The 11,761-nt window shown below is 42.2% G+C and overlaps 2 protein-coding genes across 2 annotated transcripts; one reads left to right on the top strand and one right to left on the bottom strand.

Moving 5' to 3' along the window:
* Positions 1-348: 348 nt before the first annotated feature.
* Positions 349-3,680, bottom strand: pus3 (pseudouridylate synthase 3). Its single transcript, XM_027155805.2, has 7 exons — positions 3,519-3,680; positions 2,650-3,058; positions 2,181-2,458; positions 1,919-2,102; positions 1,736-1,845; positions 1,315-1,493; positions 349-1,103 (listed from the first exon to the last, which is right to left on the bottom strand). Exons 2-7 carry the CDS (start codon positions 3,037-3,039, stop codon positions 823-825), a joined length of 1,422 nt encoding a protein of 473 aa, XP_027011606.2. The 5' UTR covers positions 3,040-3,058; positions 3,519-3,680; the 3' UTR covers positions 349-822.
* Positions 3,681-5,846: 2,166 nt separating this feature from the next.
* Positions 5,847-10,232, top strand: cdk5 (cyclin-dependent kinase 5). Its single transcript, XM_027160518.2, has 12 exons — positions 5,847-6,103; positions 6,628-6,716; positions 6,804-6,871; positions 6,984-7,044; positions 7,290-7,346; positions 7,428-7,523; positions 7,729-7,803; positions 8,042-8,138; positions 8,228-8,297; positions 8,488-8,548; positions 8,694-8,774; positions 8,910-10,232. Exons 1-12 carry the CDS (start codon positions 6,067-6,069, stop codon positions 8,994-8,996), a joined length of 879 nt encoding a protein of 292 aa, XP_027016319.1. The 5' UTR covers positions 5,847-6,066; the 3' UTR covers positions 8,997-10,232.
* Positions 10,233-11,761: the final 1,529 nt, after the last annotated feature.

Raw genomic sequence — 11,761 nt, 5'->3', positions numbered from 1 at the left:
ACACTGAAGTCTCTTCTTGTTCTTAAATGTCCCATTAAGGATAAATACTTCTACAGTCAACAAAATCCTCCAATAAAGTTGAGCACAAAAGGCATCAGTCACTGTTGTGTTTGGTTTTTTTTGCAAATTAATCAACGTCATGTGTGATGTTATTGTGTTACAGGTAAACATCTGTTTATAATCTTAAAGGATTTACAAGTAGAATCCTGTCTGTTCATGTGTTTACAGCTCACAAATCTTAAAGCTTCCATTCGTAAAAATAATAATAATAATACTAATATTCAGGGCTCTTGTTGAAAGTAGAGCTTTTTAAAAAAAAGACATAACGTTCAGAGAAGACTAGCAAAGTTGAGGTGATTAAAATGATTTAATAAAATCAGTGTCTCTTCTGAATTCACGATGGACGTGACTTTACACAACTGAAAATGACATGATCGTGAAATTCACAAATATACCCTTTAAAGTAAAAAAAAAAATAAAAATAAGTTTTTAAAAAAAAGTAAATGTGTCGATATCAACATCCTCCAGCGCTCTCAATTATTATTTTTTTTTGTGAGCTCGCTAATTAACAGATCCTGCTGGAGACGGAAACATTAACTAACCTTCCTGCTAGCTGGCTAATGTTAGCACAGGTGTGCCTTAACTAGCTTAAGGTGTCCAAATTAGGATAATTAATGAGGGGGAAAAAAACAACAACTATTTTTTATGCAATCAAGTATAAACGTAAACTCCATCCTTTATACTTTAATTTACAAACCCCAGAGATCGTCCGTTTTATTTTCCATCAGGTGCTTCTTGAAAACATAAGTGGTTAAACAGTCATTATGAGGGATGTAAAGAAATGTCTTTTTGGCTCAGAAGGTTGTCTTGAGCTTCTTCTTGATTTTTGGAGCTGGCTTGATGCGACATTTTTGACCTCTTGCCCCTGAAGATGGTGCTGCCCTCCTCCCCGCTCTCTCCTTCCTCACGCTCGAGTCGTCCTCTCTTCACAAAGTGCTGGATCCGCGATTCCAGGCTCTCGCAGCGCGGCCGCTCCAGCAGAGGACGGTAGTTGCGCTGTCTGGATCCTTCCGTGAGACAGCATGGCATAATCAGCGCTTTATCTGAGGGGTCAAATGTGAAACTTGATTTAGAATCAGGTTTATTGCCAGGTACTGTAGGGTCTACATATTGGCTCAAGGTGCCGTTAAACTCACCTGACTGGCTGTTAATTGTTAATGGAAAATTATTAACAGGGTTTATTCTTTATGCACTGTGACTGATCTCTCTCTCTCTCTCTCACTCTCTCTCTCTCTCACACACACACACACACACCTTTGTCTGTGCTCTGCAGCCCATGGATCATGCTGTTCAGCACCTGAGCTTTGACTGCAGTCTGAGTCCAATGCTGGAGAAGAGAGCTGAGCACGTGGCTCTCCTCTTCAGGCTCGCTAATCCAACTCAGGCCATCGAAATGGCACTCGTACAACACCAGCGGGTAATCCACTGCCATGCTGAATAAATATCCATAACAATCTCATCATTAGCACAGACATTAAACATAACACAACGTACGGTTTGCCGTGTCAAGTAACATGACAAGCCCCCCCCATCTTATCTTCATGACATTAAAATTAATTAAAAACAGATAAAAAATACAACACGTCTTAATTCATCTTCTTCTACCCAATAACTGAGGCAAGTCGTTTAATGAACCTTAAATAATAATAATACAAAACATCATTAACTGTGTCACCTGTACTGAGGTTTCCTGGGATTGTTCTCAACATCCAATAGCTGGCTGATGATGTCTGGGGCTTCCAGTTTCTGGCCAATCAGAAGCAGCACTGCCATCATGCAACGAACCTGCACAGATTAAAAAAAAACAAATCAGTGAGCTGAATGAGCAGGAATAAAAACGACAAAATCTTGTACTGACCTGGTGGTACAGGAAGGCGAGACCTTTGACCTCGAACACATGAAGGTGCTGAGGGTCGGTGAGGGAGGGCTGATGGGGTTCGCACGGCTGAACGCTAGCGGACGTGATGGTCCTCTGGAACTGCAGAACTCCGTTACCAACGTCCATCTTACACAAGTTCCTGTAGTCATGTGTCCCTTCGTATCTGCACGTAACGTACTAACAGCATTAGAAAACACACAAGACCACAACACACAGACTATATCGCATTGTTTTTATGTACCGTTTGGCTGCTTCAGCCATGAGCTCGATGTCCAGGTCTCCACGGGGAAAGTAGTATCGATATGTTCGGGACTGGCAGTCGAAGCGTGCGCTGAAGCCGGTAGGCACCGGAGACCAACTGAGAGCCCGGATGTCTGGAGGAAGGACTCGGTTCAGCATCTTCACGTAAGGCAACTCGGCTTTCGGCTCGGCTCCGTTCCCGGCTTTAGGTTCGACACCAGCAGGAAGGATCACGCCCAAACCACTGAACTGACTCGAGCGCAGGTCAATAGATATGACCTACAATACACCATCATTATAATGATTCATACACCACCTCTTACATATGGAAGACAGTCATATGACCCAAATCAAGTAGTGTTCACAAACAGAACCGCAAATAGAGTAACCAAATGCACGTATATCCTCCAACTGTTATTGGAACAAGAACAACAACAATGTAGTACTACTTGCACATGTTGTTGTCGAACCTGTGAGAAAGCACTGACTCCTTTATCTGTGCGGCCGCAGCGGTGGTAATTGGAGCTCTGCCTGTCCTGGATCAGCTTTGTTTTCAGCAGAGCCTCAAACACTCGAGCCTCCACCGTGTTGTCCGTGTTCTCCTGCACAGCAAATCCCTGGTACTGCCAACCCAGGTACGCTAGACGCAGCGCCACATGGCGGCGCGGGTGTGCGGCAAAATCGAATGCCCTCTTCACTTTCTTACTGTTCCCAGAGTTCTCCTGAAGCTTCGACGACACCGTCGTCCCTTTGTCGCTCTGTGCTCCATCCCTCTTTCCTCTCAGCTGGGACTTCAGTTGCTCCACTTCCTCCTCCAAAGCCTTCACGCGAGCCTGCAAGGCTTCCTCGTTTGTGTTCATGATGCTGAAGCAGTCTGTCCTGAAACAAAAAAGCAGAGTATGTCAACAGTTCAATAAAGATATGACGCTGTTTATAGCAGGCGACAAAGCCATTAAGTTCTTCCTGGTTCTGAGGTCTCAAGGATGGAGAGGTGCTTTAAATAAGTGACACATGATGTCCATCTGTGGGTTTCTTCTGGGTCTTACAGGTTTCCTTCCACCTCCAAAAATCATGCTAGGTTTATGAAGAAGTGCACAAGTCAAATCAAGTCAAAGAGGTTTGGAAAGAAGCTGCTTTCTCCATTATAAACGCTTATGGCAACTTTAAGGCTCACGTGCACCGTTTTTATACAGACTCAATGGGCAAAAAACACGTGTCATGATGCAAAGAAAAAAACATAAACAAAGCAGTTCTACTGCTTTGGGCTTATTTTAATACAAAAACAACACTCGTATTAGAATTTACGTCACTTTCATTCATAATTTGTGAACATTTTTACCTTAAATAGAACTAAAGGTGAGATTTCTGAGCCTCCTCACAGCTGAAACACGTGTCAATTAAACACAACCGTAAAAAAAAACACACACGTTACTTTTAAACCACACGAGCTATACACGTACATTTGTGTACCAAAATAACCGCTTGTTGTAAACGTAGTGCACTAAGTAGGGTATATAAACACTATGTGGACGTTAATAGGGAGAAAGGCTACATTTGGGATTGGACCTTGAAGAAAACGTGGAAGAAACATATACAACCATGAGTATCAAAATAAAAGTCTAAGGCGGCTAAATAGATGCGTATATTTACTCTATAGAGACCTAATAAATTTCAGCCATAATACATTCCCAAAAATTAAACAAACATGTCTATGCCCTATACATCAAAAATAATTCTTCATCTAAGACACGTTTATGGTTTGGGTTTTCGATTTGTTGTGATGAGAACTATAATAATAACCCTGTTTGTACTACACGATCGCTTCGATTCAATTCAATTCAAATCAAATTTATTTGTACGGAGCTTTTAACAATTGTCATTGCCTCAAAGCAGCTTTACGGAACATAAACATAGAACAAAAGGTTATTATAAAGATTAATATAAAGATTAGGGGGCACGGTGGCTTAGTGGTTAGCACGTTTGCCTCACACCTCCAGGGTTGGGGGTCCGATTCCGTTCGATTCATGTGTGTGGAGTTTGCATGTTCTCCTCGTGCCTCGGGGGTTTCCTCCGGGTACTCCGGTTTCCTCCCCTGGTCCAAAGACATGCATGATAGGTTGATTGGCATCTCTGGAAAATTGTCCGTAGTGTGTGAATGAATGAGAGTGTGTGTGTGCCCTGCAATAGGTTGGCACTCCATCCAGGGTGTATCCTGCCTTGATGCCCAATGACGCCAGAGATAGGCACAGGCTCCCTGTGACCCGAAAAGTTCGAATAAGAGGTAGAAAATGAATGAATGAATATAAAGATTAATATTAGATAGATTTAAATGTGTTTGTATTTATCCCCAATGAACAAGTCTGAGGTGACTCGGGTGACTGTGGGGAGGAAAAACTCCCTTAGATGGTTAAGGAAGAAACCTTGAGAGGAACCAGACTCAAAGGGGAACCTCGTCATCATATGGGTGTCACTGGGGGTGTGATTATAAATATACAGTCTGATAAATGTTGCATTGGTGAGGAGGTTTTTGTCCTCAAAGACCACATGGAGTTGGTGTCTCTTTTTAGTATAGCAGAGTCCAACTGGAACTGGAACATCTCTAGATTTACATTTACATTTACAGCATTTGGCAGACGCCCTTATCCAGAGCGACGTACATAAGTGCTTAAATCTCTAAAATTGAATACATTAATGCTGGTTCACTAGGTTACATTCTTAAGATACCATGAGTTTAAAACATTTGTTCAAAGTTACAATGAAAAAGTGTCAAAGGTTTTTTATTTATTTATTTATTTATTAATGCAAAATATAAGGAAAGAAGTGCTGGTTGAAATGTTTCCTGAATAAGTAGGTCGAAAATAGCCAGTGACTCAGCTGTCCGGACCTCTAGGGGAAGTTCATTCCACCACCTTGGTGCCAGAACAGAGAAGAGAAGATGCCTCAGGATCCTCACAGAGTCGCCTTCGTCTCAGTGAAGGTCCAAAATCTTCATGACACTGAAGACAATTGGAGCTGGTACAATTTCTGGATGCCTCGGGATGAGTAGAAAGAGAGAAGCAGTGGAGAGGAATTTGTGCAAGCACTAGATGATAATGTGCATTTGTTCAGATGTATAAAAGCACAAGATTATGGGATGTATTATGTGTACACCTGACCAAAGAGATGAGGTTTTTAATCCACATTTAAATTGGGAAAGAGTGTCTGAGCCCCGAACACTATCAGGAAGACTATTCCAAAGCTTGGGAGCTGAATATGAAAACGTTCTACCACCTTTAGTAGACTTAGATATTCTGGGAACTACGTGAAGCCCTGAGTTTTGTGATCTCAGAGAGCTTGAAGGATCGTAACATGTTAGAAAGACTAGTTAGATACATGAGAGCTAAACCATTAAGAGCCTTGTACGTAAGTTTGTAATCAATTCTAAACTTAACAGGTAGCCATTGTAGAGATGATAGGATTGGGGTTATATGGTGATATTTATTTGTCTTGGTAAGAACTCGGGCAGCTGCATTTTAGGCCAAACTGTAGCCTGTTTATTAGAGATGCAGGACAAACACTTAGTAATGCATTACAAGAGTCCAGTTTGGAGGTCATGAAGGCATGAACTAGCTTCTCAGATAGGATGTTTCTTAGCTTGACAATATTTCTAAGGTGGAATTGGGCACTGCGTGATATTATTTTAACTCGGAAAAATGACTTTTAACTCGAAATAAGGCTTCTCACGGCCGCCATCTTGGAGCTGCTGTCTTCTCCTTAGCGCCCCTCTCTGTTAGCGTCAACTGATACAAACTAACGCTAATCTACAGCTAAACTCTGGGTTATTTCAATAGGAATAGAAGTCTGCTAAACGCCCAACTGTTTCTAGCTGGTTTTCGACCGGCTAAAACATGCAGAAGTATGAAAAATTAGAGAAGATCGGAGAGGGTAAGTGGGGAAGCGTCAGGCTTCCTGTGCGCCGGTTGGGAGAGACGCTGTTGCTAGTCAACAGTTAGCATAAATTAGCCTAATCGTGCTAATTAGCTTTAGTGGTTAGATATAGCCGAGACACGTTATATACTGTTAAAACAAGCCATTTATTTGCAGCTCGGTGTAACGTATAATCTATAAAAATCAGTCAAATTTATCAAATGAACCATGAAAATGTTTTAAGTGACGATATTTTAAACGATTCGTGCTGCGTTCAAATGCTTCAGCGTCATCTTGTGTTCTCGCTTCTGTTTATCTAAAAAAAATTGCTTTAGGTTTAAAATTGGGAGGAAAAAATAAATACGAGATGATTGATTGAGACGAGTACGAGTCAAAATGAACCAGGACTCGTGTTATAACCAGAGAGTTTGATTATTTTTCTGTAAACAGTACGTTTATAGCTACAAATGCAGCGTTCATTACACTATCCGACGTTAATTGTGTGTCGTGAGTGTTGTTAATTAGGTTGGAATCACCTACAGGTACCTATGGAACGGTGTTTAAGGCTAAAAACAGAGAGACGCATGAGATCGTGGCTCTGAAGAGGGTCAGACTGGATGATGATGATGAGGTAAGGAATACAAACACCTAGAATCTCCTGCATGGGATGAAGTGACGTTTTTAAACATCATTCTTATGTGTTTTCCTTCTTGTTTAGGGGGTTCCCAGCTCAGCCTTGAGAGAAATCTGCCTCCTGAAAGAGCTGAAGCATAAAAACATTGTGCGGTAGGTTTTAACCGGTGGGTTAAACCCCATGATGTCTGTCTCTCACTCAACTTTGTCCACATCCTTCAGCCAGAATAGTGATTATCTGTTTATTTATTATTTTATTTTGAAGGCTTCACGACGTGTTGCACAGCGATAAAAAGCTGACGTTGGTGTTTGAATATTGTGACCAGGTAGGATTCACTTTTTTAATTAATTTTTTTCCGTTATTATTAATAGCACATCGTTGGGATTTGAGCACGTGCTGCTTTAGGAAAATAATCAATGCCCGTACACAGTTCATCGAGTTCTAATGTCTCCTTGTTAGAAGTTAGAAACGATAACGTATTGACACCGACGTCAGAGCTTCTGACCAATCAGCATCCAGAACCCGTGAGCGAGTTTCTGTATCACAGTGATTTGATTTGATTTATTACAGGATCTGAAGAAATATTTCGACAGCTGCAACGGCGACCTGGATCCCGAGACCGTGAAGGTTCGAGCTCTGTCATGTCAAAGTGGATTGCGTGCGTGATTATATTTGGATTGTGTTGCTGAGTTGTTTGTTGTGCCACAGTCATTCATGTACCAGCTACTGAAAGGACTTGCCTTCTGCCACAGCCGCAACGTTCTTCACCGGGACCTCAAGCCACAAAATCTGCTCATCAACAGAGTAAGTGATTTTCACACATCGCTGAAAACGGATGCACCGAAGGGAAACGTACAAAACTACAATCCAGTTCACACACACTCATGAGTGGTCATAAATAAAAAAAATAGGGGGTGATTGGGGGGGAGAACACAGAATGTTATTTTTTTTTTAAATGATTTTTTTTAATGTTTGATATTTTTGTTTGTTGTTTTGTTTGTTTCTTTAGAACGGTGAGCTGAAGTTGGCTGACTTTGGTTTGGCCCGAGCGTTTGGAATTCCTGTGCGATGTTACTCCGCTGAGGTAAGACGTATTCTGATTGGTCCAGATGCCTTTCCAGTGCAGCGGTGAATACGTTATCGTTTCTATAGAAACAGCTCATTCACAGGGACTTGCTGTTTTAAAGCTAGCAAAAACATTAGCTAACATTAAAATGCACCTACAAACGAATAAAAAATATAGTGCACGTGTGTAAATGTGTATATGTAAAAAATTCTGCATCAGATTCTGGCTGGATTTAAGTGTAAACGCCACATTTCAGGTGGTGACGTTGTGGTACAGACCACCAGACGTGCTGTTCGGTGCCAAGCTGTACTCCACCTCAATCGACATGTGGTCAGCCGGATGCATATTTGCAGGTAAAAAGTAAATCTCGACTCATTTATTTTGTACCTAAAAAAAAAGCAATAAGTTTCCAACATGACCTTTTTATTCTATTCGTTTTGAGAACTGGCCAACGCCGGAAGGCCGCTGTTCCCCGGAAACGACGTAGACGACCAGCTGAAACGGATCTTTAGATATCCTTCAGATTTCACTCTCGCACAGTTTGAACACAGCTTCACAGAAGCAACATTTTTGTTCGGTATAGTACGTCCTAGAAACCATGTTCCTTAGATAGGCAGCCTGAAATAAACAGGCTTACGTTTATATTTCGTATGTCACCGCCGGTTTCGGAATGTTTAATACTTTCTTTAACCCTTTAATCACGTTACTGGGCACACCAACAGAGGAACAGTGGCAGACCATGACCAAACTCCCTGATTATAAGGTAACACAATCTCCGACACACTTCACCTGGCTTTGTGGGTTCAATTTAAGACCGCTGACTGATCTGATCGACGGTGTCTAGACCAGTGTTAGACGCTAACACCCCACGCCCTTTGATTGTTTGTTTTCCTCTCCGGTTATCACAGCCGTATCCGATGTATCCCGCGACGACGTCACTGGTGAACGTGGTCCCTAAACTCAGCAGCACCGGACGGGATTTACTACAGGTGGGTGGTTTAGAGAGGAAGATACACGTGTGCTTGCTTTGTGATGTCAGAGTCTTGCAGCCTGTCACCTCTGAGTATGCAAATACGGTGCAATTCAACTACTAGTGACTTTAATTCCTCCGCCTTTCTTTACAGAACCTTCTGAAGTGTAATCCAGTGCAGCGGATATCAGCCGAGGAGGCGCTTCAACACCCTTACTTTGCCGATTTTTGTCCGCCCTAGTGTCCAAATCGGTCTTTGTAAAGGGACCAACACGGTCATACCTCACACACCCCATCAAAAGTTCCTCATCCCGCCCCACCCCACCCCACAACGCTGCCCGTTTAGACACGACATTACCAATCACGCATAGGTGTAAATTCCACTCCCGTCGATCGTGGCCAAAGGCAACGATCTGTATTTTTTAAAGCTTGCATGAGCAAACGGTTATTATGATACCCGATTACGTCTGATTACTATTAAATTCTTGTTTGCACTTACTAAACAGATGGCGAGGGTGTGGAGAGCTTTAGTAGCTCCTCAGTGTTTAGTAGATTTTAAGTTTTACCGACTGCATTTGGAGGATCTAGAGTCAGTTGAATCCACCGGTCACGTTATTGCACAACTACAGCGGCGTCGACTGATACTAATTCTATTTTAAATGCAGGCTTTTAAATGTATAATCTGTATTTAAGCCTCCGTTCTAGTGCAGAGGACTCACGTGGGCGTGATACGAGTATCGGCGACGAGAAACAGTCCAGCGCGTTGAACACATCATCAAGGGCATATTTACAGTGTTAACATGCTAACAATTCCCCGATGTACCCCAGTACACGATGCACTCACCTCAGCAACACACACACACGCTAAACATATCCACGTCGGTCTAAAGCCTCACCAGTTAAGCGAGGTTTCCTCACACAGTCAGAACGAGACTTTCGCGTTATCCGTTCGTTTCGTAATCAGACCCCCCCCCACAACAAAAAAGGTACAGAACAGAGTTCAGTGCCTGAAAAGAAATCTAATCATAACTATTGAATTTCTGCTACATTAGTCTTACTTTTTTTTTTTTTTTACTTGTAAAGTCACTAGATGCACATATTTATTTGTTTCTGAATGTTTTAGTATACAGACTTTTTTTTTTTTTAGAAAACAGCAAAAGAGGGTTATTACGGAGTGAACATGTCCTGGTTTATTTCAGAGGGAAGATCCAGTTGTGGGTGATTTGGTGGACCAATAGAAGTAAAAACTAAGATACTTCAATATTTGGAAAAGAAATCGTGACAATTGTAATAAACTTCTGACATTTGCCAGGATTTGAATTCACCCCAGATGTTTTAACCCTGTAGCACACAATAAGCTTGGAATTATGATCATCATTATGTTTGGTTGTTCTCCATTTGCATCTCTGCTGTATGTGTGATTTATGATGGAAGGATTTTTCACACTGATTAAATACATTTCATTTAAAAAAAAAAAGCCTCTATGTTCTGTTACTTGCTAGATGTTACCCATTAACAGGTCATCTGATGAACGTTTCTAGTAGAAACAGTAGGTACCGATTTCCTAAGCGAGTTAGGAGAAGGTGCGACTAACCTGCCAGAGTGCGAGGAGTTCTTCGTCCTTGGGCTGTGATTATAACTGAAAAGCATTCTGTCAAGTAAGCAAGCAAGTTCAAGTACCGACATGAAGAAAATGTTCATGAAATCGTGCAGTAACAAATATAGAATTTACGCTATATAGATGTACAAAGGAGACAAAGACGAAGATTAAAGGTGAGGCGCATGTTGTTGGAGAAATGCTTCAGAAAACCGAGTCGGGCCGACTAACAAGACAAACGTGTAGCCAATGAGCAGAAAGGGCCGTGTCTTGTCAATATGCGACGGGGAGAGTGTGTTCAGTGCGCATGTCTGACATTAGCATAAAAGGGTGTGTCTTGTCAATATGCGACAGTGTGTTCAGTGCGCATGTCTGACATTAGCATAAAAGGGCGTGTCTTGTCAATATGTGACAGTGTGTTCAGTGCGCAAGTCTGACATTAGCATAAAGGGGCGTGTCTTGTCAATATCCGACAGTGTGTTCAGTGCGCATGTCTGACATTAGCATAAAAGGGTGTGTCTTGTCAATATGCGACAGTGTGTTCAGTGCGCATGTCTGACATTAGCATAAAAGGGCGTGTCTTGTCAATATGCGACAAAGTGTGTTCAGTGCGCATGTCTGACATTAGCATAAAAGGGCGTGTCTTGTCAATATGTGACAGTGTGTTCAGTGCGCATGTCTGACATTAGCATAAAGGGGCGTCTTGTCAATATCCGACAGTGTGTTCAGTGCGCATGTCTGACATTAGCATAAAAGGGCGTGTCTTGTCAATATGCGACAGTGTGTTCAGTGCGCAAGTCTGACATTAGCATAAAAGGGCGTGTCTTGTCAATATGCGACAAAGTGTGTTCAGTGCGCAAGTCTGACATTTGCATAAAGGGGTGTGTCTTGTCAATATCCGACAGTGTGTTCAGTGCGCAAGTCTGACATTAGCATAAAAGGGTGTGTCTTGTCAATATGCGGCGGAGTGCTCAGTGCGCATGTCTGACATTAGCATAAAAGGGCGTGTCTTGTCAATATGCGACAGTGTGTTCAGTGCGCAAGTCTGACATTAGCATAAAGGGGCGTGTCTTGTCAATATCCGACAGTGTGTTCAGTGCGCATGTCTGACATTAGCATAAAGGGGCGTGTCTTGTCAATATGCGACAAAGTGTGTTCAGTGCGCAAGTCTGACATTAGCATAAAGGGGCGTGTCTTGTCAATATGCGACAGTGTGTTCAGTGCGCATGTCTGACATTAGCATAAAGGGGCGTGTCTTGTCAATATGCGACAGTGTGTTCAGTGCGCATGTCTGACATTAGCATAAAGGGGCGTGTCTTGTCAATATGCGACAGTGTGTTCAGTGCGCAAGTCTGACATTAGCATAAAGGGGCGTGTCTTGTCAATATGCGACAGTGTGTTCAGTGCGC

Source organism: Tachysurus fulvidraco, chromosome 3 (assembly GCF_022655615.1).
Source record: "Tachysurus fulvidraco isolate hzauxx_2018 chromosome 3, HZAU_PFXX_2.0, whole genome shotgun sequence".
Classification (NCBI taxonomy): Eukaryota; Metazoa; Chordata; class Actinopteri; order Siluriformes; family Bagridae; genus Tachysurus; species Tachysurus fulvidraco.
The sequence above is the reverse complement of the archived record's forward strand: the minus strand, read 5'-3'. Positions and strand labels throughout refer to the sequence as shown.

Coding starts and splice junctions, on each gene's coding strand:
- pus3 (XM_027155805.2), bottom strand. CDS start 3,039: ATGAACACAAACGAGGAAGCCTTGCAGGCTCGCGTGAAGGCTTTGGAG. Junction 1,846..1,918: donor TCGCCTTCCTGTACCACCAG/GTCAGTACAAGA, acceptor TAATCTGTGCAG/GTTCGTTGCATGATGGCAGT. Junction 1,104..1,314: donor GCTGCAGAGCACAGACAAAG/GTGTGTGTGTGT, acceptor TTGACCCCTCAG/ATAAAGCGCTGATTATGCCA.
- cdk5 (XM_027160518.2), top strand. CDS start 6,067: ATGCAGAAGTATGAAAAATTAGAGAAGATCGGAGAGG. Junction 6,872..6,983: donor AAGCATAAAAACATTGTGCG/GTAGGTTTTAAC, acceptor TTTATTTTGAAG/GCTTCACGACGTGTTGCACA. Junction 8,298..8,487: donor CAGCTGAAACGGATCTTTAG/ATATCCTTCAGA, acceptor CCCTTTAATCAC/GTTACTGGGCACACCAACAG.